The sequence below is a fragment of the Numenius arquata genome, chromosome 17, assembly GCF_964106895.1.
Source record: "Numenius arquata chromosome 17, bNumArq3.hap1.1, whole genome shotgun sequence".
Taxonomy (NCBI): Eukaryota; Metazoa; Chordata; class Aves; order Charadriiformes; family Scolopacidae; genus Numenius; species Numenius arquata.
Window position 1 is genome coordinate 4,435,440 of NC_133592.1, and position 27,883 is coordinate 4,463,322.

A 27,883-nucleotide genomic window follows, 5' to 3' on the forward strand; every position below is an offset into this window, starting at 1 on the left:
CACAGTACACAGTTATTTTATTTAAATACTTGAAAAGGCCAGCAATGGAAAAATAGGTTTGTCATGAGGAATTAATGTTTGATTTACTTGATCATTAAAAAAGCTGTGTCTATAGATAATTCTAGCCAGTTACAGAATGCACTGTGATCCATGCAACTAATATACTACAGTAGAATAGGCACTGTGTACTATTTTAGTTTTATCTTATACACAGCTTTCAACAGGTATGATTGACAGATGTGAGAAATTAAACAGCAACACTTTTTGAATTATAAACATTTATAATATACAAATTTGCTCATCTGATTCATAAGGGTTATAAAACACAACATAGTGGGAAATGAAAAACACGAATTACACACAGCATATGAAGTTGATCTGGCAGTTTTTGAAGTTTACGTTTTTCCTTTTAAAAGAAAAATCAGGCTGCTAAATATGTCACTGGTCATGTAACATACAAAATCATAGGCCAGGACAGCAACAGGGACTTCTTGAAATAGTTAGTGGGGAAATTTGTTCATCAGTTAAAAAGAATAGGTAAGAATGAAAATCACAAATTCTGCCTGGTACAGCTTATAGCCCAAAAAGATTAAGTCACTTCAAATGAATGTGAAATAAATAAGCAATCCTTGAGGAAGTATGATCCTTGAGTTGAATCTACTCTATTGAATTTCAACTATACAATAGTATGTCACCATGGTGAAGCATCTCAGAACAGTATTTTGAATCACTTTTTGGGAAGCAATGTCTTACTGCTTTATTATGTACAGGTTATTTACAACAAATTCCCTTTTGGCCTCACAAGTTAAGCCATTGTAGCTGGCTGTTAAGATGCAATTCTTTTTTCCACGCATTATGCAATACTGTAGTTAGAGCTATAATTTAAAATAATCTTATGCATGAATTACAAATATTAATAAAGTAACTCTGCATATATAAATATTTCTAGCAGAATTTAAAGCATTCAGAATGTACATAAAAGTTTTTTTTTTTTTATTTGGTAGGGCCAGATGTGCTTCTTCTCAGATCATCGTTGCTTTAATAATGCTTTGTACATAGCAAAACCCAAAAATGCAAAGACAGTAGCACCAAAACTTGCTCGGAGCCAAAACGTAGAACTCTTGAGGTCCGCTTGTGTCACATGCCTGAAATGTAACACACATACAAACCCAGGTTAATTCCACAACAGGAACATCAGACAACTTGTGCTAAACTACTCAGCTTTTGGAAACTCATCACTACACTTGTCACAGGCAGCTTACAATTCAGCCTTATGAGTACTTATACAGTCATTTTACTTCTCCTAAAAGCTTAGGATTCGATCTGCAGCCCTGATCCCATTAGTAGGTCTTGCTAAAGTCAGAGAGCTCACACAGCTGAAGAGAAACGCAGGAGCAGATCATTAGTCATGAATGTGAGGAAGGCAGTATCTTTTTTGAGAGTACCAGCAAGCGCTCAGAAAAGGAAAAATAAAAATAGCTAGCAAATAATAACCCATAGCGAGAACAACTGTCCAGCAAAATACTTTTTTGAAAATGTTGCGTTTGTGTATTTCTGCTTTTCCATGAAAAACTTTCCAGTCCTGTTGAATATCTACTTATACTTCTCCCCCCAAAAAAGTTTACTGACAAGTAGCAAGTAATATTTTTCCAAAAGCTAGAATCAAAAGAAGGACTGTTTGTAAATCCCATTCTTCCCAGTACAATCACAAGAACAGCAATAGAAACAGTCATCCAATACCAAGCTGAACGCTAAGAAAAAGTGCTAGTGAAACAAGCAGTGACAATGGCATCAACAGAAAAGGACATGATGTAACAACAGTATGTAGTGACTGTATGACATAAAAAGCCACATCTTGCATGACAGTAGAGACAGCCAATGACCCAACTCTCCCAAATATTGCAAGAAGTTTGTGAGCATGCTCAGTTAAACACGGCTCGCCATCCTCAAAAGTAGTCTCAAGTATGACAGCTTACCAGAAAGCAGGGGCTACCATTTAAAACAAGTTATCATAAATGCCATAATTCAAAGCACAAGAAGTTCCTAAACAATAGTAAAGGTTTTTTGTTTGTTTGTTTGCTTTTGTTTAAGATAGAACTTACAACAGAACTTCACTAGCCTATGTATTTTAGCCTGTATTAATTGTGATGGGTTACTCAGTGAAAGCTGCAGAGTATTAAGTATAAGGAGCACACAGAGATCCTAAGCACAGACGGTGCACAAGAGAGTTCATACAGTGTGAACTGCAGAGCTATAACATACAGCTGTTTAATAAAGCTGGAATTGTTATTTGCTATCAAAACCCACAAAAACAGTTTAGGATATTCCTTAGTAGACGTTTGCAGGAGCAATATAAGCCATATAAATAATCAGTGTACTGTAATACCACATGCTGAAGAACACGCTCTTTGGTGCACAAACAGCGAAACACAACTGGTCTCTAAAAAATCCTAATCTTGTTTAAGAATATCTTGCTGGGTTATGGAACAGATCAAACTCATGGATTCCTGCAAGCATTAGTTCTTCTACAGCTAGTCTGACAAACTCTCTGCAAACTAGATGTCAAGTGGTTTGCTGAGGGGAAGAAAGGGAAAAGGCAATGGCAAGGTCACCTTCGTTTGGCTGCTGTTACCTGTCTTCAAGCAATCGTGGACCAAGAGATGACTCCATGAAGATGGAATCTTCTACAGAGTTGACGGCGTGCACCTGCTGCATAATACTGCTCTCCTCGTCTGCTAACAGCATGGCCCCCAACTCATCTATGTAGGGTCTTAACCTTTTCACACACATGCACAGTTTGCAGTTCATAGCATGGCTCAACAACAGCAAGTGTCTCACATACGCTCAAATGACAAAGCCCAGAGAATTTATCATTTTTAGCCATCTAGCCCCTCATTCTTGTGCAGTTGTTAAAAACTTAGTGCTTGGGGAAAAACAGAAATAAATGAAGTTTGTACTTTTGATGAGTAAAATACATGATTTTATGTGGCTAAATGCCATCGGTTTAAGGACAAAAAAAAAAAAAACTGCTTTAAGGAAAAAAACAACAAAACTGCTTAAGAAACTGAATCTCTTCCCATTTCATCCCCAAAACCTCATGTGTCCACAGGACCCTGCAATACTCCTGTACCATATGCACAAGCTAAACTACCTCTGCTAAACACACTGGAATGACCCCAATACATCAGCTCTAAAACTGATAAGCTCTCATTACTGTTAACAATTCAATTAAAGACTGTATTTTATTACTATATGTGGTGGTTTATTTAGTGAAAGATTACAAAACCCTTGTCTTCAGATGTGTAAATTATAAAACTTATCTGTGTATGTAAAATAAATCACTTGTATGTAACATGATTTTAATAGATTATAGATAGCTGTGTTGGGTGAGTATTTGTATAACTAACAACTCTCAAGTTTAATTTGGTTAATTCAAATGCCCAACTATTTATATAATTCAAAACGCATCCATTTAAAAGTGCAAATCACTGTTTAAATTGCAAATGAATGCTTTTGCATTGCCTCATAAAGCACTATCTCTCACATCTATTTTCTGATTCCTATCGCTAATTTGCCTTCTTTTGACTTTTGCACATGTCCATATTAAATGGTATGCAAGAAACTTGCTGAGCATACTTCATCCTTTTAAAAACAATTAATATTTTCTCAGTCATGACAAAATCTTCTTTTCATGTCTAAATGGAGAGTAAATTGACTCTGATCCCTTTTCCAAGCCTAACAGTAACAGACTTCCCCATTTAAATAAAGGAACTAAATCAAGGCAGGGATTTGTCTTATAACCTCAAGAAAATCTACTTACTTCAGTAAGAAATGATTAGGGCCCTCTGAACATCTCAGCCCAAAAATCCAAAGTCCAAAAATACTGAAATTCAGAACACTACGGATGTCTAATGCCTTTATACCTTTGAGAAAAATTCCAATTTTTCTTCCTTAAACATTCCTTATGCTGTCATAAATTCCATTTTTGCAACTTTGATCCCTAATAATGTTTAGCTACCATTAAAGTAAAAAAAAAAATAATCTGTCTGAAATAATAAAAAAGGACCAATGTTTGTTTCCAGCACAGGTTCTTTGACATGAAAGTAGCTATAATGCAGGAAAATGTTTCTTACTACACATTGAAAAATTCTACATCTTCAATAAATAATGTTAAAATTTTATTTCAGTGTAGTTGTGTTTATGAACCTAATTTTCACCATCTGTAAAAATTATTACTGCCTTTAAGAGAGTAACTCTGAATGCGAAAAATTATTCTCTCCAAGGGTAAAACATATATATGAATGTGCATATATACACACACAGCAGCAGATAGGACTCTATAAATGAAGCTGTATTTGAAACTCTTGCTTATTAATAACTAGCTTTCAAACTTCCCAAATAGACTAATGTGTGTATTTAATCATACAATTAGTTTCACATATATAAGAAAGTCTAGAGGTTTTGCCTTTGGCATTAATTTCAGATTTTAATATACGTTTTGGAAAAAAAGACAGATTTTCATTCAACCTACCCTTAAAAGCGAGTCAAGTAACTTGTCATATGTTGAGTAAGATCTTTGAAATCTGCACAGTCTTTCTTTTAAGAGGCTTTAACAACTCACAAGGCGTTTGCAACATGCACTCGTTAAGAGGTTAACTGAGCATGCCTGTCCCGGCTACACACGCAAAACTGCTGAGTTACGGGCCAATACACTTTTCCCCATGTCAGTAGCAGAAGAATCCCAAGTCTGGGAAGGTTTAGCCTTAACTATAAAAGTTCAAAACCATTCCTGTATTAACTACAAAAGCATTTTAAAAGCACACCAGTGAGGCCAACAGGCTCGTCGCATGGCTACTCACACCAAAATTCTAAGCAAGCTAATGCAGCCAGCAAGCAGCAGCAGCCTGCGCTGGCAGACAATAGGTTCTAACAATAAAATATAAGCAACTGAATTCCAAAAACATCGCGTAACGTGCAAGCTGCTGCAGCGTCCCTTCAGGCACATGTTTTCCTAGGATCCAAAGCAACTCCAGCAGTTAGAATTTCCCCCCCATGCATTAGTCATCTAAAATGTGAAAAGCTCCAAGCGCATCTTATTATCTACAATATCTAAAAAAAAAAAACCCATAAAATGCCAATTCAATATATTCTTTTTGGAAAGAAACCAGGGGATGCAGCTTTACAAACTTCTAGTCAGTATGGGGCATTAAACAGTTTAGAGAAGGAGGAAAACAGGTAAGTAAAATACTGTCCTAACTTGGGGGACACCTAAGTATAGGGATAGATTTCTGCAATTAGATTTAATGGCAATAAACTATAGTTTTGACGAATAATCTGCATACTCTGCACATAGTGAAAAAGAAATCCTGAGCTATACTCTTAAAACTTCCCCATTATTACAGGAAAACTAAACTATTGTCTTAACTTTAATCTCACAGAAGGAAGGTTTTCATAGAAAAAAAAAAAATCTTAAAAATAATTCCTGAAACAACCATGTTTTATATGCAAATAGAACTTCAATTCTATTCCACAATATTTAAAAACTTTAGATGGAAGAAAAACGTGCTCTGAGAAGTCTCCCTCACTGAACAACACATTCTCATGCATTAGAATTATTTTACTCTGAAATAAATTCAACTGACAGAAAAATGCCACTACTGTACAAGCAAAAGGCAACATGTGAATGATTTAAAAGCAAGAAAATAGAAAAACACACTTAAACTGATGTTCTGGAATTAAAAAAAACCAAGCCCAAAATCCAAGCTCATCATGAAAGAAAGGGTTAGAATGACATAAGCAGAAATCTTGCTTTTAAGAAGAGGTAAAACAACGTAGTAAAATGAAATTTAAGTGCCAGCCAGACAAATACAAATGAACACCTAAAGGAAAAAAACAAAAATATAAAAATACTACAGGATAGCAACAAGCCTCATACATGCACATACAGTGCTCTGAATGCAGTGCCATGTTCCTCAAAGAACCAAGAAAGTGTGATCCTGGGTAGTTCAAACCAACAATTCTGTTCCTGCACAATAAGCATCTCCAAATTGAACTTCCCCCTTTGTTGAACTGGCTTTTCCGACAGCCTACACACCCTGAGGGGAGTCTCGGAAGTTTGTCGGTAGAAGAGAAATGGAAGGTGGGCATGAGTAGGTTTTTCAGTTGCATAGAGGCAATGTCCTTCCTTTAATTACTAAGGTGGGAATATTCAAATGGAGTATTGTATTTTGCTTTGGAAGCAGTGTTTGAGCATTACTTAGTAACAAATAGCACAGGAACGGTCCAAGCTGAAAAATTTTATTTACCTACTTCCACTGTCTAAAGTTCAGAAAGGACCGGGAGAATTAATTAATTACTCTTGAGAAACCTCTTTTACCCATCGGTTATCTAACTTTGCCCAACTACCTGACCTCATGGTAAGCACTTGTAAAGGCAAAATAAGAAAAGTTATATAAACTAGCTACTTCAGAAAATCCTTCTTGATTCAAATGCCTTCTCTGATCTAATCACAAATCATTAGATTAAAAATGCATCTAAGGAGCCAACATTTTTTAAACCAGAAAACCATCTCTACCCTCCTAAGTCTACAATTATAACACTCTTGAAGAGCTAACTAGGAAGAGAGTTGCTGAGATGAAGTGACCATGTGGGAAACCTGCAGCAAAACCCTAGTGACTAACTGAATGACTACAAAGACATTCTAGCAAATAATTCTTCCTTTCTGCAGGGTCAGTGGAAAAGTCTATGAGGAATTCTCCTTACCTTGAATTACTGACTTTTTCTAGTCAGCAGTAGATTCCTATCTTTATTCCACACTATCTAGTGACAAGGTGTGGAATGACAGCATTCCAAGACTTCTCATAAAAAGATTTCAATACCTCGAGTCCTTGACAGTATTTCAGAGGAACGAAATGCAATGGCTAATGCAGGACTCGAAAAAAGCCATAGCAATCCACCACCATTCCAAAAAAAGAGAATGTACTACGGAGGTGATTTCAGCCTCAATAATGAAGAGTTGGGATTTTCTAGTAGCGACTGCTGAATGAAGTTTTAAAGCAACAATATGCAAGGAGATTGTTGTTTCAAGGGATTTTTGTCTAAGGGATGTCTGCTGTAGAAGAGATGCAGTATGAACAGTCTCACATTCACAAGTTTTTTTCCTAAGCTTATGAGTTTTTTACCCTTCTCTCAACTCTCACTCTGTGGTTAACACTTTTGTCTTGGATTAAAGTGGTATTTCACAAAGATGCTCAATTCTGTAGGTGAGTGTATCATTAGGCTTCCTATATTCATGTCACTAGCATTTAAAGGAGACAGCCACTGTTATTTGGAGCAGCTACATCTGGAAAGAGTAAAAAGTAGTAAAACACATGGACCAGGAGCATGTCGGGACATTCTAACCATTGCCTTCAAATAAACACAACCCATAGTTGCCTCCAAGAATCACATTTATCATATAGGCCTCCAAGAAGGCTATAAACGATGGAACCACTGTGCTACAAAAATTGTTCGGTTTGAACTCCCATTTTTCTGCGGTGAGATGACAAGTGCTGAGGTGTTAGTAAATCAGGTGTGTCAAAAACTGCCCTCAGTACACACAAGACGAGGTATAGCACTGTTTTCAATGCTGAAAACAAATTCTCTCTCTTTACCAATTGCTTTTTCCAAAGTATCTGCAAATGCAAATGTTTTACCATCTACCAATTCTTACGCGTTGCCTTCTATTCAGAGAGGAATTGGATGTTAAAAGCTCTAGATATTTTACACAAAATGCCCACTCTTTTGAGTAAACCGAGCATAACACACACATACACACACAGAAATTCTATGAATTCCCAAATATCAAACCAGCAATTACAAACATGTAGTATGTTATATGATGCTGCTGTAAGTCAAGCTGTGCCTTTATCAAAATATTTGTGTAACTGGCATCTAAGAGGCCCTACCTCTAATCGATACTAACCAAACCTATAATGTCTCAAGTGAAACACATCACAGATTTATAGACACTACTTTATGTCCATTACCAGTTCCCTAAAAACACAGACCTAATTCCTCCACAGTATTTTTGCAATCACTAAGTTCCTGAATCAACTACCAAATTGGCAATATTTCAAAAAAATCACTCAGCTATGCGAGAGACCAGAAGTACCTTCAAGTTAAACAGTTTGACAATTCTATGACAATTATTAAAGTAACTATCTGCCTATTTAGTGGATATGGAGTGAAAAGTCTGCAGTATATAAGGTTACCGATTGCTTTTTCAAAAAACCTTTATTTTAAAAGCACACCTGGTACCTAGTAAATAAAGTTAAGGACCTGTTAAGAACTGCAGTGAAGAGTTTGTTCTTTACAGATTGCAGCAAGTCTGAGTTGAGGAAGTTCTGACAGATGCAAAATGTACACCTGTTGCAGGCGCACATACAGCGTAACCGGGCATGGCTGCGAAAACACACAGAAGGACAGGAGTTGAAATCTTGCTCATAAAATCAGGTGCACATTAGGACTGTGCCACAACCAAGAGAGTTTTAGGAATAAAAGGTACATTTGAATGAGTAAGGAGAGGAGAAAAAAAAAAATACACTGGGGAAGCAAGGGTACAACTACAGCTGTGCAGAATTTTAAGGTCAGATGTTCTATGTCTTGGACATTTTGGTGTTACCACCACACGCAGATCTTAATAGGAAAGCACAAACATGAACGAAAATGTTTGCTGAATTTATTTTTTGCACAGAAAGCATCTAAAGGCTTCTGAGTATGTCTGCACAGCAATAGGTAACACCCCTTTTTCAAAGGAAAGTAAGCCACATTTTCTACCGCTTTGAATGCACACTTTACAAAGTGACAGTTACCTCTACTTTTCCCACCCTAACAAACACACATGCTTGAAAACTAAGGGAGAAGCAGGAATATTGATATGACAAGACATTTGGTCAGTGCTACACTTCAGTGGTTTCCCAGTATTCCAGTGCTACAAAATAAATACGAGAGAACAAAAACAAAACAAAAGCTTTACAAATCTAATTCAGTTTCAAATATTTTTATAAAAAAATCCTATTATTTTGGGTGAAAGTGACATTAGTTCTATTTAATTTAAAGCAAATGTCAGCTGTCATACTAGACTCCATCTGCTGTACTATTTATGTAGTTCAACACCATATTAAAAGCTCCACCCACCAAAAAAAGAGATGCAAAGTGAGCTTAGCAACAGCGAGATGTGTAGTGAAGAAGAATGTCAACTTAAGTATCTTCTATCTGAAGGTGTTTATATAGAAATTTTATTTAAAAATATAAGATCTATTAGACTAATGAACTGAAGCACAGTAATAAACACCCTGAAAATAATAAAAAAAAGCTTCAAGCAGCACATTGGGGGAACTGTTGTTCACTGAAGAGTGTGTTTACTTGTAATCAATGGTCAAGTTGAGCTATTAACAACGGTTACAGTACAACTTCTTCACAAAATATTAATATTGACATACTGAGTTATGCATCCACAGTAAGGACAGGACAGAACCCTACATATTAATTGGAATTTCCAAGAGGAGCTGGATGAAGTAGTGTATTCTTTAAAAAATACCTTAGCAACAACAGCTGACATCCAACACACATGCTGGATACATACCAACTTTCTCAATTTGAAATAATTTGAAGATTCTACTCATGTCACTTATGTCTCTCTGTTGCTAAATCTCAGTGAGGCAGTTCCATCCTCATGGCTAACAATGACATGCAGTGGTAAAGTGTGTGTGACCCATGCAATATGAAAAATATAATGGTTTGAGTACTTACGGATACATTGCCATAGTTGTCAGTTTAACAAAGATATCTTTACTCGGCACATCAACCGTATTGCAAGTAAAGGCTTGAGGTGGAGGCATTTTGTGTTTTCTGCAGAATTCAGCAGGAGAAATACTATATTCCTGTCTAACTTCATGCAAGTCAGACTTTGCAGCTACCACTAAGCATGGTATTCTGCTATCCATGAAGTGCTGCTGCAAATTTAAAGCAAAAAGTAAAAGAAACAGTGTAAGATACATTCAACCTGGAATAGCCTGAGTTGAATTGTTTGCAGCAGTATTAAGATATATTCATTGCACTGAAGTCAGACCTTTCTAGAAGCAGGATATCTTATATAGACAAGTAGACATTAGCTTTATATGAATAATAAAACTGCATTTTTAATGCATCAGTCGTATATAACCAGAATTAATAAATGAAAGGTCTTTTAAACACTAGAACTTCTGTATTGGGCCAGTAACTGACACTGAGTATTTTGTCAGTGAAAAGCTATATAAATGTAAAGGTTTGTATATAAACTATACAAACCTTAAAAATCCTGGCACAGTACTCAAAGGACTTGGGGTTACTGACATCATATACCAAGCAGACAGCATCGCATATGGTCTCAGCGTCAGTTAAAAAATCAGAGTCACTGACATCATGTAGCTGGAAAAAAGATGGTTGGAGAGGGAGAAAAGCTCTGTCATTATGCAGTCAAAGGAATTTTATAACTTTTTTTTCCTCTCAATTTTTATGGCTCATTTTTATGTATCCTTAGAACTAATGGACTGACAATGGGCAGAATTAATGAAAAAGAAATAGTAGGAATTTACCATACAGCCAACATATGTGAGCTGTTAACATCACATCTGCAGGCAATCACAACCTCAGCATAAAAAGTTACATTTACTTTAACACAAAGTCTTAGATTCCCATAGAAACTGGCATTCATCCTACAGAGGAAAACCACAGAGCAGAGGACTAGATCTTGGAAAACAAAGAAAGGTATCATATTATCATAAAGGAAAACTACAGTGGAACAAGCTTTAAAGAAAGTATTTCACCCACTGAAGATCAACTTTAGCCACCCTAATCACCTTACATGACAGATTCTTCTTTACTGAACAGGTAGATTGCTTGCTGATAATTTATCATATGTTATAATTTGATCCCCTGCAACATAAGCATAATGGACTGCTTTCTGTACAATTTAGGTCAAGGTTTCAAAAATAACAGGTTCTGGACATGTTCAGTTTAAAGTATTAGCAACATGTAAAACCAGAAGCTATTTGAGCCAGGAAAGAACTTGGGGGAGGGGAAATCCACGTTTATGAAGAGACAATTAAAACAGAAATTTGTTTGCAGAAGGCTCTGAATAATTCACTAAATTTTAAGATTACCCAGTCATATGCAAACAACAATGAGGCAACCTTACCAGCAAGTATTTTTCCTGTCCGTATACATAGATTGTATTAATGGCATAGTACGATTTGTGTTCTGCACGTATTTGCCTCTGTCTCTGAAAAATGCAGAATTTCATGTTAGACCACAGCAACTTGCCCCTTTAAGTTAGATTTGAACAGCTGTTTTACTCCATTTATTAATGAAAGTTATAGTAATCTGTGATTTATTTTGCAAGTAAATGCATAGCTATAATCCATGACATACAAGTAATTATTGCACACAGTAGCCATTCGTCTCTTTGCTAAAAAAAATAAAAAATAAAAAAACCCACCCTCCCCGATAACTCTATATTCCCCTCATAGAACTCTCCAAACTCAGTAATAATCAGTAAAGCTCTAAGATCAATTGGTTTTGCTGTTTAACCTTAACTCAAAAGCAGGTATAGCTCTATATAAGCAAAAAGTTTCTTACTAATAGATTTCTTCCAAGAAGAGCCTGAAGAACTCCACTTTTCCCACAGCCTTTCATTCCAACAACATTGCATCGGAAAACATTTCTCTGAGTTTGTTTTTTCTGGAGGTCTATCTTTTTATCTCTTGTTACTTTTGAAAAAACACAAATATTTTTCACAAGATGTAAGTGCATGTACGTATGCAAAAACATGAAATAATTGTCCCCATACATTAAAATGCATACAAAACAATAAAAAATATTAAAGGTTTGACTTGAGCAGAAAAAAGAGTAAGTGAAAAAAGACCACTTGTTTAAACAATTTACTCTTGAGCAGATTTCTAAATGTAAATTCCTAAGTTGTACCAATTTTTTTTTTTTAAATTACCTGTAATTGCCGATGCTTGAGATTCTTGTTCTGCAAGTATCGAGTAGCCTAAATAACCCAGGTACTCCAGGCAGCGCTGTACATCTAAGTATGTGGTTAGTCTAGTAGAGGGGACAAAAAGAAGAAGTTTCTAAATCGTTAGCATCAGTGATATCAATTCATTACACTACTGAAACAATTTTTTCCTCCTATCTCCAGACTGACATGACAGAAGTATTCCTGGCACTACGCAGTACCGAAGGACAAAAGTACTCTGAAGTTAAATGGTGGCAATTTGACCCATCTTAATAGTCAGCAAAACACTACAAAGGCAACACTTGCTGAGGCCTATCAACCTATTTTTTTCCCCTCAGCAAATAATGTTTTCCTCATTTTCCATTATTTTCAATAGGAAAAAAAACCTCGTTATTGAACACCATTATTCATACCATCTCTGAAGAGCAGAACAACAGAAATAAATATTTCAGCAAGTTTCAGGAAGATTTTCACATTTTGAAGAGACACTTCTTCATAGCACTAAATACTGGCCAAATCCTGAAGAGGTTGTAACAATTGTCTGAAGATTAGGCCACTGGATGGCTATAAAAACTTGACTGCTCGGGTCAATTTTCAGCTATTAAACTTTCATTATTTCTACTAGATTTTCAAGAGGATTCTACAAACACATTACCATACCCAAAGTTCTTGAATACTAAAATGTAATGTGTGACACTTACGTCCACTGAGAGAGAAACCCTTGGTATGTAATCCAACCCCTTTCATTTGTACAGACAGTGTTGTTAACATCAGGCCCCCATGGCATGTAAGGGAAGACTTTGAACAAATCTTTCAATTCCTCGGGAGACAAAGCACAATCTCTATCCTGAAAACAAGTATACAATATCAGATATAATTTACTTAATTCATGTCTCTTCTAAACTGATATTTTCTTGCTGTCCACTTGCAAGATTGAAGAAACTGAGCTGCTTTCTTTTTAAACATTGTTCTTTTCTTGTTTTTAAATAAGAAAAAATACATGAGCTAGTTAAAAAAAATTGGTAGTACAACTATAACTGCCAACTCTCCTTGTAGACAGAAATATAAATAGCAGGCTAGCTTTCACTGCATAGCTTAAGCCAGAGCCAGTTTCTGAATGAAATGACATAATGACAAAAAACCACATTTTTTGCTAGCAAAATTGCTAGCAAACTAAGGCTCTTATAAGGACACACACACACTCAAATTAAAAGCTTACCAAATCATGTTTATCAAAAATACTTTGAAGAAACAAGTATGCATGATGATTTAATTCTGTTGTGCAGTCTGGAGGAATTTTTAGCCTGTTTATTGAAAAGAAAAACAAATGCAAGAAGCGTTAAGTGTGTTTATGAAATACAGAATATTAAAACTCAAAATATAGACTATTTTAATTAAAATATTTGGTATTTGACCTTTGCATTTAGCATTAATAATTTATGTTTAAAGAAATCTAAGTGCATATTTTTTATTAGGAATGCTATAACTATGAGTGTCTTTACATTACATGATATATAGAAACATAGCAGTGAGGTTTTTGTTTGGTTATTTGTTTATTGTGGGTTTGTTTTGGTTTGGTTTTTTTAACAGAAAATTATGTAGTTACATTGTTGAAAACAAGCCACAGAGTTGGTCAATTTCTTAACTGTTTTATTTGGGGATTTTCAAAGGATCTCAAGTGTTTTTCTAATTTCTTGCCATGTACAATAAGCAATTACTTAGATTTATGTTCCAGTTTTGTATTAAGAGTTTCTTTTGCCATCTTTCTTATAAAGTGAGAGAACAGTACGTGGTTTGGCACAAAAGACAGGAGTTCTTGCTTTGTAGTTTTCAGTCACATGAAGATTTTGACTGGTAGGTCATAAGTAAGGGAGATATTTGACCTAACAATGTGTTAAATAAACACACTACAATAACCCTTTCTTCCTGCCAAAGCAGGAGGCAGCATAAATTAAATGCATGTAAGATAAAGTAAGCTAAGATAAGCGATACATACGGAGGAAACAAGTACTCTGGTGTAAGCTCTAAGTCATCGTCATATCCAAAGCGACGCAACACAGTCCAAGTTGTTTCATGCCTTCCTCGCTGAATGAAAAGTGTGTGTAGAAAAAGAAAACCTAAAAATCAAATGACAAAATCTTAAGGCCCTGAAGTGCTTTATCTGCTACAAGTATTTTTAATAGACTCAGTATCAGACTGAAAACAAAAAAGCTTGAAATACACATTCAGATTTTAAACCTCCTGGGTGACATTACAGCATTACCTATGCACACTGAAGGTTCAGAAATCATGTTATTTGTAAAAGTGTCCTTCAAAGAACTGTTTCCTTAAAATAACCCACTTGGTTTGCTGGTGTTTGCTTCTTTCAGCACTAGCATTTTAGAAGAGCTTAGCTGTACGAAAATAAAGACAACAATATCAACAATTTAAAATAGTAAGCCTTAGCAAGAAGCCTGGAGAGCAGTCTCACAGAAGACTGCCTTTAGTTTTCCTGTACCAAAATAACTGGGTTGGATTTTTGTTTAGCACTTTCCAGGGCTTAATGAACACTGAGATTTCACTGTTTAGTAAGGCTATGCCTTGAGATTCCCACTCTACAATTTCTCACAAGTCCTATTTTCATATGTAAGCTCCACAAGCAAAGCAGCTATGTTGATGCTCAGGAAGAAACCGTTTTTTCTCCTTTCACTTTTGCCATATGCTCTGAGCAAATCTGTACAACGTAGCTGTAAAAATGCTGCCAGACACCACACCTTGCTGACAAGTGTTGCAGCCAGTGAGCCTAGAGAACAGATTAATCTAGGAGACAACCTCTTTTGAATCAGTAGACTTATTTGGATTCCAACCTCTGTAACGAGAAGTAAGAAAGACCTTATTTTATTCACCCGGTTATTCCCCAGTTTAATCATCCTTTGATATGATAGTGCCGCTACACCCAGCTCTCCTAGTCTAAAAGAATCAAGATAGAGATCATAATCCAAAAGGCCAGCTTTTTAATGTAAGAATCAACTGTATAAAGACACATCTTTTAAGAGTAAAATAAGGCTTACCTTTTAATGTTAATCCATTATCTGCAACTCCATCACTTAGGTTTTTCCTGACTACATTCTTTACATCTTCCAAAGCTTGAGGTGCCAATGGTGTATTAAAACAAATTCTCTAACAAAAACAGATAAAAAAACCCCACCCATGTTAGGACCACTGGCTAAGCTGGACAAACAGCATGTTCTGTACGAAATACAGTCTCAAACATTCTGATAAACTAGTAAAGGACAATCCAATTTCTTAGTAGAAATAAAGGTGTACAAACTTTATTTTATTTTTAAATACAAGCATTGGGGGTTGTACACGTAAATAGATTTTTTTTTTATTATTTTGCTCTTGAACTAAAACTTGAATGATGGTTAGAAATAAAATTAATACCATTTCTGTTTTTACAGATCCACTCTTTTAAGCTGCACTTGAGACTTTTAATATTTAGACCCAATTCCCTTACAACTCGCCTTACTACTGTGCCTTCAAAAACAACCACTTGTTTTTCTAGAATTATACAGTTCAACTATTAAGCATGGGAAAAGATAAGCAAAAGAGTTACCTGAAAGAAGTTGAGCTCTGCATCGTTGAGAGTACCATCATTATCCTGATCAGAAATTCTAAAAATGCGAGTGAGCGCTTTAATACAGGCAGGTTTCATCTAAGGAATAAAAGGAAGTTCAGTACCTTTCTAGGCTTGGATATAAGAAGATTACACTGAATGACATCAGACAGCTCAATCACATTAAAACAAATAAAAGCCTTCATTTTACATTTTTAGAACGGAGACATTCACACACACATACACAAAAATAAAAAGCAAGAAGAAACAAAATCCTGATCTGGAAAATTTATATCCATAACTTTAAAGCAATTATTCTGCATTATAATTCTTTCTATTCAATTATTATTGAAGAGCCTTGAGTTCTTCACAAGCTGAAGGTGGCACTGCTTAGTTATCAGGAAAAAAAATAATCAGTTCTCTAAACTGTTATTGCTACAGAAAGCTATAAAAAAAGCAAACAACTGAATGATTTTTTTTTTTCCCTAAACATATTTGGTGGGAAAAAAAAAAGGCCTTGCAATCCTAGTGCCTTGCAAAAATCAACAGCTCTAGAACTACAGTCAACTCTTTCTAAACAAGCACACTATCTCTATTCACCATTTCAACTATGGTTTCAGAAGGCTTCAAAAATCAAATACTGAAAATCTTCACAGGGCTCATTCATCTACCAGGCAAAGCATTGATCCTATGGACTATCTCTATGGCAAAAGAACTGCTAGGATACCTTCCGAGTGAAGGAAAACAGTGGTAATTCTTTCCCAACACCTACAGTGATGATGGACTCTTCTCTTCACAGAGGTCACACAGATTGCACAGAGATTGGTTTTGGAAAATCAAAAAGATTTCAGCACAACAATTTATTACACCATTACTAACTCAAAAAGATGATTCTGACGGAAGAAATCAAAACAGGGTTATTCTCTGGTTCTCTATTTAACTAAGTAGTTATGATTGAAGCAACTTTCCTACTGCCCAATACTACACAGGGGTTACATTTAGAAATTTCATTTGTATTTGCACATGAAATTATCGGGTTTTTTTAAATAACAAAGCATACTCCTTCATAATATGCTCAGCTAACTACCTGTGATACTTAAAAACCAGCCACATCGCTTGTTTCTTATCCCCTTTGCCAAAGTTTCACAAGATGCTCAGTAAATTTCTTTCCCTTAAATCAAGTCTGGCATATTTTCCCTGAAATAAATGGAGTTACTGTGAAATGTATATCTAAAGGAGAACCAAACACATGATTTTGTTCACGTAACACTTGGCTTAGAGCCATTTCCAAAGCTTCTCATTTTACTTAGCAACAAAACACGGGCAACAAAAAACTGTCTTCATTGTTTTGAATGAAGAGGAAAGACAGATCGGATTAATACAACATAAAACAATCACCATGGTTCTGGAATATAATGCTTGACATTTGGGGGTAGGGTGGTGGTAACAGAACACACTAAGAAAAGCAAAATCCCCTGAGAAGGAAAAGAACAGGGAAGTGATTAACTTCCCACCCCCATATTATTTGTTTTTAGAATCTACATATAAATACCTCTTTCTCCTCTGGGCAATAAAGAGGACCTGTAGGATGTAGAACAGCTTTCTGTGCATAATAAAATAGCTCAGATATATTCTTCAAGTTTTTGGCTGAACACTGAAAGAGAAATCCTTACATTGATTAGCTGATTCTTGACTATTTGGTGATTTCTTTGAAATTTAAGCCAGCACCAAACTTTTAAAGATCTAGCCCCCTCTTGTGGGTACAGTGCTGTTTTGGAAAAAAAGACATCTATCCTGTGTACCTGTTCAGTATTTAATAAAGGTGGTCTCACTACTATTTGTTGATGTACCAAGAACAGCGAAATCAAAAAGCTGTATCTACTTTAAAAAAAACCAACAACAACAACAAAAAAGAGAGGTATATCCACAAATATTAATTCAATTTTTAATACTTTGCAGGCATCTGTCTGGCTTAGCGTTAAATTTAAAACACCTGCTAAAGGCAAGGATGTGAGGAGGCACTAAATATTAGAGAAATTTGGCAGTAACATTTGGCTATATAATAGCATAATCTTCTCTAAAGAGAAATAACATATAAAGTCACCATGATAATGACTTATATTTGAATATTTTATTTAAAAAAATAATATCACCTTTTCTGTTAAAAAGCTGCCATACATGCATGGCAAGAATGTATTTTTTGTTACTCATTCTAATTTCAGAAAGTTTTGCATACCTCTACACATGTTTCTATCTCTGTATATTGATTCATAATGGGAAGGATAGTTTCCATACTGCTATATTCCACTAGATCAGACTTGTTTCCAACTAATATAAGAGGCAGCCTGGAAACAAAAAAATAGGTTAAGAGCTTTAAAGACAAAGGGATAAAAAGATCTGTCTTAATTTAGCATTCTAACTCCCACCAGAAGCCATTATATTATTTTCATGATGTAATTAAATATCACTGGCAGCCAATAGGCAAAACTAATTGATAGCAGTTTGAAGTAAACTGTTTTGATATACGCTTAGACAGAAATGTACTTTTTGTTGATACTGCAAAAAACACACAGTTAAACACAAAAGTAACTAATCATACTGTTAGTATATAAAACCAACATCAGTAGAAAAGCTATACAGACCATGTAGCCAAAACCAGTCATACCATAACAAATATAAACACACCTGGTAAAAGCCGCCCATGAAATTCAAAATACATAGCATTGCTGGCATATGTAACAGACCTACATACTTTAAATCTCTTGTTGCTTGGACTTCTTATATAAACTTTAAGTTTAGAATTTGATTTTCTTAAACAATTAACATCCTCAACACTGTCCATTGACACCCATCGATGTGCAGCCTAATTCACACTTCTCATCTTTACTTATGCACCTGCTATCTTTGTCTGTCCTTTCATTGATGAGAGGAATCCATCGACTTGTTACCTAAAGTGGGATTAAAAACAAAAATGAAAAATACGTTTTCAAATTACATTTTAAAATTTCACATAAACAACTTGTGCACAAGTTGTCTACAACTGCCACTGCTTCTTTCCCAAGAAGGCACATATTTACCCACAAAGGAGGAAACAAAAACTGGAAGCAATTAATGAGCAACTTTCTCAGATGACTGAAATGACTGAAAACTCAGATGTCAAAATGGACCAGAAGCAATAAGACATCTATATGTTCTCTTAACAGCTTGACCTCAAACGCTGTCTATTGCATTTCACGTCTAATGCAGTTTTCAGCTTGCCAACAATTAACAGTGCAGAAGTTACATCTCAAGCAGTAACTGGGTAAAATGTGTTACCATACCTTATCAATAGAATTCTTGTTGTTAACAGCATATACTATACAAATCACATTTGCCTAAAATGAAAAGAAAGGAAAGGCATGGGATTCCGCTCTTTAGAGTCTCCAGAGCAACAAAGACAATCAAGAACCATACGTAACAACAGTAAGAACAGCTCCACCATTAGTCAGAAACTGTGCCCCTGACTTGTTTAGGATACCTGTAGCCTGAACAACAGCTTAAACCAAATAATTTATACATTGAGAAGTGCCAAAAAGCCTGTCTTGCAGGCTTATGCCTGCTAGACATTCACAGCTTGTGCCTGCAGAGCCCTATGCTACCAAGAAATCTAAACTGAATCACTATTTGCAGCCTGCACTGAAGTACCAAACTCAGTGCCAGAAATGGAACACACACCACGACAGACTGTATAGAAAACGCGCAAAGGTGCTTAGAAAAACCTGAAAATAGGAAACAGAAGGAATCATAAAATTACCAAGAATCCTGTGCTACTCGTAAATACAATAGCACAACATGACAGAAAGAAGTGAAATGGATCTTGCCAGGGTAGGATTACTTCTTTACAAAAACTGTCAATCCCTTGGCCTACTGATTAAGATATTTAGGTTCTGTCCTTTCACTTGGAAGACCAAAGCTTAAGCACAATTCACCAACACAGTGGCAGTACTTACTTTTCTTAAATAGACTATACTATAGCAGAGGCACAAAACAAAACAAAATGAAATGCCAAGCAAGAATAAGCAAAAGAGGTCTTTTTTCTTCAATTCAAACTGAAGCCCATCTAATGCAGAGAACTTAAAAGGAAAGATTGCTCCTAAAGCAGAAACTATTTTCTAGTAAATGCTAAAATACACTTACCTGTGATATTTCATGGTAAAGCTGCTCATCACTTTGCTCTGCTTCTGCATTCAATAGAATAAGCCATTCGTTAATACTAACCATTTTTGCAAACAAAACTGAAAAACTTAAGAAACTGAACTAGGGTATTTCACAATATTCATAAGACAGCCCTGTGAAAGCTGATGTTATTTAACTGAAATGCCTTTTTATAAAATGCAATAAAGAGTGCTTCTGCAACAATAATTAAATAGATCCATTAACTCACAAAACAGAAACAGTCTGGCACATAAGTTTTTTAGCAGCTATTTTAAAGAGGAATAATTAAATTTGTAGACAGGTTCTCTCTGGAATGAGTCATGGTTTGCATCCCCCTACATTTATCAACATAATAAGTAGCAACATAGTTCTATAATGTAAACTTTTACAACAGAATATGGGATATATTAATTTTATTCCCGTGACAATGATTTTTTATTTTAGTGAGACCAAGCTTCTGTTAACTGATTCTATGAAACATTTCATCCAATAGAAAGAAAAACTCACTCCACATAAATTTAAGCTCAAGTCCAGGAAAAAAAAAATGCATTATTTCTTTGCTCCAAATAGGTAAACACACCACAGATATTTCCTCAGCAGGGGTGGGAGAGAGGAGATGGGAAGGAATCTGCTAACGTGGCCTAATTGGCTGTCACTCTAAATGGTGGAAGGATTTTTCTAGCTGTGCAACAGTTACATGTATTTATGATAGCATATGAACCGTGATACTGAGCCTGTTTATCTATTCAGAGTCAAGGAGATTAAAAATATGCCAAAAATACAAAATATGAAACTGAAAAAGGATAAGGTGTCCAAACTTAGAAAGTTAGAAAGAGATAGAATATAAGGTACATAACGTCTCCTGCATCTTAGTGATTTCTTCACTGAAAGAACAAAAAAAAACAACTTTTGAATTCTATGAATGTATTTACCTTTGTCTGAACTTCTAAACATGTCCATCACACAAGGAATACCAAGTTCACTGGGACATTGATTGCTATGACTGTCTTTCATGGAGGTACCAACAGCAGTTAATGTTAGGCTTTGAATTAGCAGGACCAGCCATCACCATCTGATTTAGTTTTATCCCATGGTTTTCTACTTTAATCTAGTCTTTTCCTACGTGTAGCCATAGTCCCATACCAGTATGACTGTTAAAGAGGCTATTGAGTTAGACAAACAATTCCGTACCAAATCAGTCAAACAGTAACGGTATTGTGTAGTCCTTACCTGAATAATCCACTATGTGTGTTGGCACTCTTTCAGGGGTGACATCGGCTGGAATGGTGATTTCTTCAGCTCGTGGTGGGACCTTGGGTTGTAAAGAAACAGCAAGAAAAAGTCTTTAAAGATAATCCAGAAAATTCAGATGGTCAAAAAAGTCATATACTGTACTACACTTGTCAATTAGTCAGCTTTAAATAGAACAGCTTAGTAGTAGTTCAAGTACTTTGGGGATTTTTTTTTTTTTTTTTGCAATGTACTGAAAGTCACTGCTACTTTCTCATCTTTATTGATCTACTTACTGGGTAAGGAACTTCCTGCATGTTTTGCAAGAAAGCAATGTTGTTAAAGGATTCATTGAATAAAAGTGAAAACCATAAACAAAACCTGAACTGCAATTTAAACAAAAAAGTCATATAAGTTCTAAAATTTGGGGGGGGTATCAAATTCAACCAATTACTTCAAAGGGCTACAACATTCTTTAGCAGGAGAGTAACATCAGAGTTAGCGTGCCATTAATGACAAACTAAATACTGTTTAATTTACGTTTAAATGTTTTAATTTTTGCACAAGATATCCTGATCCCACTCCTGCTGAAATCAGTACAAGAACTTCCCTTGAGAACAGTGCATGAGTTGTTAAACAAAAAATAAAACATTCAAGATACTGCAAACAAGCATGACAAAATACAAATCTCAGTTTTTACATAATCATAACCTGACAACTTCCTTGCTTCTGACAGAATGCTAAACGTTAAGTTCAGAAAAGCCTGCAAAGCAAAACATGATACTAATAAAAAGCATATTCGGCAAAATACTGTAAACTAGCCATGATCGCCGGCCAATTCTTCCAGAGAACACGAATCCATATTCAGGAAGAATCAATTGAAACCTAATTTTAATGAAAACTTTCTGTACAGCTATTTATTGCCCTTTACCTGCTGACACTGAATTTTCATGATGCTTTTGTTTTCTTTTAATAAAAAAAGGAAAAAAGAAAAGCCAATTACCGGAAGAACAGCTCTTTGTAAAGCTTCAGGCTCTACTTAGATCTTCATCAGGAATGACTACTGATAACATCCACTATATTAAACATTATCTCAAAGTCTGAAATGTCTGTTACACATACCCAACAGCTCTGATCTGCATGACCAACCTGCAGGATTGTATGTGTCTCTTTCAGCAGTTTATATAGGATGCGGTATTTTTTTAGAAGTTACTTCTGTAATTTCAGACAGATTCTGTGTTCTATATAAATGATGCTTTTTCTCTTAACATGAATTTAGGGAAATAATCTAGACTATACAGCAGGAAGAAGCTGAGAAGTGAATAGAGGCCTACAATTCATTAAATACATCAACAAACAACCTGTCAAAGGAACAGGTCCCTGAGCAGTTTAAGAACAAACAGAAACTGGAGCTCCTTTTTACCTGTAAGGTTGGGAATTAAATTCAATTATGTTAACAATCTAATCCTGACTCATGAACTGTGGTAACCTACTGATTTGCATTAAACACAGTGCAGTGTAGATTCAAAGAGCAGCACATGATGTCTATTTTAAGACTTGTGATCAGAAGAAATAAACATTCATGTTTATATGTAAAAAGCTTAACTATCTGCTGCAGTTCTTTTTATGGCATAAAGAGAACTATGCGCTGCTTTTTTAAAGGAATAAAACAGAAGTAGCTTTACTTTTGTTCTGGAAGAAAACAGTAAGAGTTCTGGGCACTTTTTACTTCAAAAGAATCAGGAAAACATTCTTCAAAAATAGAAATAAAGGCAATGTCTCGCTCAGTACAAAAAAATGGTTAAGTTATACAATGTGACTTTTTAATTCCTTGTTCTCATTCATTCTTCAATCTACCTGCTCTCTAAATAAAACACGTCAAAAAACCTGAGTGTTGTCTTCTTCCAACACCTTCCCATATATGAATCTCTAACGTTGAAATATGCTGCCAGTTGTGACCAGTTTCAACTGCTTAAAAAAACCCTAGCATCCCTCAAAAATTAGTTTAATTAACCATGTGAAAAACAACAAAGGAACTTAGAAAAAATTTAAATTCCTAATCTTCACCCAGAGATATATTTAAATTAACCTGCATCACTCTCCCAGAAGCCACCATTGCAGTTTTAGACTTTATTTTTTTCTAAATAGGAAACATCTTAAAGTAGAAACTATTAACTTATGCTTTGAAAAAAAAAACCTATACAACAGGATAGAAACAAACCACAGAAACCAAATAAGGATGCTCTACCTCTTCTGGAAATTCTTCACTGACAAGAGACATAATTAGTGATGTCTTCCCAACTCTGGCTGCAAAAGCATTAAAAACAGAGATTAGATAATTTGGTTTTGTTACACTCAATAGTTGTATCCCATCTTAAAATGGGAAGTATTTTAAAAACATTTTCCAACCGACCATGTTAAAGGCTTTTTATCTGTTGTTTAAACACACTAAATATGGATGACAGCAATTCTCTCGTTAATTCTTTTATTGTAAAATCTTAAGGTCCATTTTACACTTCTGCATTTAATCCAGACAGGAATCAAATCCTGATATTACACAAAAGAATTAGCAGGTTTTAACCTTAGTATGGAAAATTTAAGCAAACAAACAAAAATTCAAAACAAACTAGAAATGCATTAATACAACTTAGTAAATAAAACAAAGAAGGCACACAGAAAGGAATTTAGCAATTAACTCTTTTTATAGTGTTCTTGACATGACAATTGCGCTTCAGACCTAAACTACCAAGGGTAAGAGCTGGACAAGAAGACTTGGCTCTATCATAAATGGACCACGTCTCCAGAAACCAGTTTGACTACTTTGAAAGTGCAAGAGCAAAATCTCCTTGATTTAAACAAGCCGCCCCCCCCAAGAAGTGAAAACAAGCAAACAAATCACCAACCCTTCTAAAGTAATACTTTTCTTAATCCAAGAAGATGATCATCTCTGCTTTATTCAACTCTATTCAATCAAATGAATGATTCCATTTACCTGCAAAGTTCAGACATCTGATATCACAGTTGGATTGCCTGGTTTTGAGAATATTTTATGTGACCATTTAAAATCAAGACTTGGTAACTTTTCTCAGGGTTCCCTTCTCTCTAAAAGTCTTCATCTGTCAAATTCCTGATCCTTTGAAAGCCTTGAGAGACTGTGTTATTTGTTTTCAAGACGTTTCTTAAAAAACAAAAATGTTCAGATTCAAATATTATCTGGGATTGTGTATTTCCGACAGGCCTCAATTCAAGCAAAAAACTCTTTGATCCTGGACACACAGCACCTTCACTAGCACGCGTGTTTTACCAACTAAGAGTGCTCGCAGTCAGAGCCTGCATCACTGTTCCTACTGAAAACAATATAAAATGTCACCAATTGAGAGAAGTTGTTTTGCTGATATCACTGCATTTACACTTGTCCATTTAATTGTATATAATTCTGAATACGGGAGGAAGAAGAGATGAAATTGTACAACTAGTATTGTATATAGTACTACAGCAATAATACTGTATATAGTAATACAACATCAGTATTACTGAACAGATGATCTAGTCAAAGTACATTCAACTTATCCAAGTTTATTTTTGGCATAGTAACAAAGGGCCTTCTGACCTCGAGAAACAAAAGCTTCTCTTCATCATGGTAAGTTAACGAGCAGTTATTACAAAATTATGAAAAGCAAAGAAAGAGTTACCCTGGGGAGGAAGACTTTTGTTTTCCTTAGGGAGAACAGTTGTAAGGTTTTCCCAGTGGCATCAGCTGGGGAGCAGTAAGGTGCAGATTTTATAACAACAATATAGCTTTGTTTTCATCAAAGATAGTCGTATGAACTAAAACCATAATTTACACTGCTAAGTGTCCTCCTGCATAAACTGCACCTTAAGTTTCATCCTGACAGAATCAAAAGAACTTTAAAAGCTCTCCTATTTCCACAGGAAAAAAAAAATCTTTTTTTTTGAAAATGAAAAAAAAAAAAAAAGAAAAAAATACTTTCCTGATATGCAAATAAAGTTATTAGATAATTACTGATTTTGGTGCTATGTATTTTGCATCTGACGAAGTCAGCTTTAATTTGAAACAGTGGCAAAACATGTTGGCTTTGCAGATATAGAAACTCATTTCACTGATTTTGTATTACTGAAAGTAGAAGACTATGAACTGCTGGTTAGTAAAGATGTTTGGTATTTATAAGCTTCTGACACACTTCCTAATATTCTAGAGTAGTTTTTATGAAAATCTATAGGTTCAGTTGTAGAGATTTGGTTTATTTTGCTTGAATCTAGGTCAATCATTTGCCTTTCCAATTCTGTTTATAGTCTTAGAAATAACAGCCTAAACAATGTTGGCTGACTAGGGTGAAGAAAACAGCACAGCACTTCGTGATAATTAACTCGTCTTTTTCCTCCTATGTAAGTCTTTTAGGTCATGCTGCATAAAATAACATGCTGAACATATTCTGAAAATTACTGGCTATTAAAAATTCGTATTTGCATCACTGTATACTAAGACTAAAATAACCTTAAACCTAAAATATAGACCCCTGGGGATGAAAAAGGCTGTGTTTTGGAAGAGGCTGACAAGAAAAGGTCTTCACATAGATTTCAGAGTCTGACCTGACAGTCTGCTGTTGTCATCTAACAAGCATTACATGGTCTAGACTAACTTGTGGTTTCAGACTCACATATATATATATATATATATATATAACACATGTACACAGAACAGAAGTAACAGTATAACTGACAAGTTTTACTGATTTGTAAAACAAATTTCTCCCTTCTGTTTGCTACAATTCCAACAAAAATATAATCTAAAGATGTTCACGATCTCTGACATGTGCCATGTACTATATCCTGCTATATTTAAGAGACCCCTACCATTGAAATTTTCAGTTGGACACACCGTGAAGGTAATCGCCAAATCAAAGCACCTGTTACACCTGTACTTAAACCACTGTACAGAGTCTGTTCAGAACATACCATTGCCAAAGACAGTAAGGTAAATTAGGCATACGTTCTGAAAAGGAATTCACCTGTGTATTCAAATGCACAACTAGATTTCTAAATAAGCCAAGTCTTGTAAAACTTGGCAAATACAAGCTTCACGAGTTAACTCTTTCTGCATAGTACCATCACCCTGAAGATTCCTCTGAGAAGAAGCCACAGATATCTTTCCAGGCAGTACAGAGCCAACCTGCACTTACAAAATAACTGCATAAACTGTACTATAAATATACATGAGGCATTCAGTTTTCAGGAAAGCTTTGTCAGTAGTACTACATTCTTAGTATAATTAGGTAATTTTACTGATAACACTTGGTAATTACTCTGTATTCTTTTCCTGTAAGGAACTTCAGCGCACTTTACAAACTAACAACAGAACCTCCCTGCTGCTATTTATATCAGTAAGAAGCTGTATCTTTGAAAGCCTAGTCACTTATTTGAGTAACTTACGGACATAGTTTTAGGAACATATGACACAACACAGACTCACCGTAACTTCGGAACGCACATAAGTATGTGCTGTTTATTCAAGGTCATACAGTTAGTGGCAGAGGCAGGGACCTGGCTCCCTGTTCTAGCCACAAGTCCACAACACCCGACTGACAACCGCCCGGAGCACATCTGGGCGCTGACTTCCAGACCCAGTAAATAAGAAAGACTTAAGTTTGGTTTCCAAGAAAAAAAAAGTTTAAACGGGACCTGGCCAAACGCAGAGCACGAATGTCATCCCCGACTCGTCTCCAGGGAGGTGCAAGAAGCACACCAACTCCGCAAACTGACTTCCACGCTCGGTATCCCGCCGGGGGACGGTGAGAAGCCGGGAGCTGCCGGCCGAGCACCCACCCGGCTGCCGGGCCCGCCGGCGCCTCCCTCCCGCCGCTGGAACCGCGCACGGAGCACCCGGCCCCGACCGCTGCCAGGCAGGCAGGGCCGGCGCTCCGCTCCTCTCCCGGCCGCTACGGACCGGCCTCACCGCCCCGAGGCGAAGGAGCCCAGGCAGCGATGAGAGACCCGCCGCCCCGGGGCGATGTGACAGCCGGCGGCATGGCGGCAGCAGCTCCCTCTCACCCCACGGCCCCCGCCCTGCCCCACAGCCTCGGCCCCCGCCCTGCCCCGCGGCCGGCCCGGCCCCTCCCGCACTCACGTTCTCCCACCAGCAGGATCCTCACGTCCTTCTTCATGGCCGCGCTGGCTGGCCCCGCCGCGGGGCGGTTCACATCGGGCTCGGCGGGGGAAGCGAAACCGCCGCGGCCTACAGTCCCCTCACGCCGCGACCCCCCCCCCCCCCTTCGCCCCCGTCACCTCCTCCTACGGCGGCTCGCGAGGGACAGGCGCGGGAGAGGCGGCGGCGCGCGCCTGCGTGCGGCTGCGCGGGACGGTGCGGGCCGCGCGCCGCCCTGAGGCGATTCCCGCCGCCGGGGCGCGGAGGGAGGAAAGAGGGGTGAGGGGTCCGGGGGGGCTGTGCGAGAAGAAATCCAGAGCCGGGAGGGGACCGCAGCGGCTCTGTGATGCCCCCTCTGTCCCTGTGACCGCCGTTTGTGGCCCCAAAAACAAAAAATAAGGTCGAAAGTTGTATATTAATTAAATAATAAATCACTTTTTGATCACCAGCTGTCCCTGCCCGGCTGCCCGGGTGCTGGGTCTGTCCCTTGGGGGCCTCGGTGTATGGGAGAGGTGGCGGTTGGACGAGTCCCGCTTGCTCTCCACTGCCTTGTGCATTCCGGGCTGGTGCTCCGCTGGCCCTGGCAGGGGGGCAGGAGAGACCAGAGTGAGCCGGGATGGCACGGAGCTGGGGGGACATGGTTGGGGAAAACCCGGCACCC

The 27,883-nt window shown here is 36.8% G+C and overlaps 1 protein-coding gene across 7 annotated transcripts; it reads right to left on the minus strand.

Annotated features, from left to right (window-relative positions):
* On the minus strand, positions 1 to 27,375 carry RHOT1 (ras homolog family member T1). Of its 7 annotated transcripts, none has more exons than XM_074160114.1 (21): positions 27,205 to 27,375; positions 23,308 to 23,366; positions 21,060 to 21,141; positions 19,812 to 19,855; positions 18,956 to 19,009; positions 18,531 to 18,583; positions 17,872 to 17,980; positions 17,188 to 17,289; positions 15,636 to 15,734; positions 15,091 to 15,199; positions 14,037 to 14,157; positions 13,260 to 13,344; positions 12,742 to 12,887; positions 12,026 to 12,126; positions 11,659 to 11,789; positions 11,219 to 11,302; positions 10,330 to 10,449; positions 9,793 to 9,995; positions 8,320 to 8,442; positions 2,633 to 2,776; positions 1 to 1,145 (listed from the first exon to the last, which is right to left on the minus strand). In XM_074160114.1, the coding sequence occupies exons 1-21, from the start codon at positions 27,239 to 27,241 to the stop codon at positions 1,028 to 1,030; spliced, it is 2,124 nt and encodes a 707-aa protein (XP_074016215.1). In that variant the 5' UTR covers positions 27,242 to 27,375; the 3' UTR covers positions 1 to 1,027. The 7 variants fall into 7 exon arrangements, with proteins under 7 accessions (XP_074016215.1, XP_074016219.1, XP_074016216.1 ...); XM_074160118.1 differs by having other exon boundaries at positions 21,060 to 21,172; positions 27,205 to 27,357; XM_074160115.1 differs by lacking the exon at positions 2,633 to 2,776 and having other exon boundaries at positions 27,205 to 27,365.
* Positions 27,376 to 27,883: the final 508 nt, after the last annotated feature.

What these genes read in the sequence shown, in the direction of transcription:
- RHOT1 (XM_074160114.1), bottom strand. Translation starts at nt 27,241, where the DNA reads ATGAAGAAGGACGTGAGGATCCTGCTGGTGGGAGAAC. An exon ending in TTTACCATGAAATATCACAG is followed by an intron (nt 19,010 to 19,811) that starts GTAAGTGTATTT and finishes TTTTCATTTTAG; the next exon opens with GCAAATGTGATTTGTATAGT. An exon ending in TAATGGATTAACATTAAAAG is followed by an intron (nt 14,158 to 15,090) that starts GTAAGCCTTATT and finishes TTTGATTTTTAG; the next exon opens with GTTTTCTTTTTCTACACACA.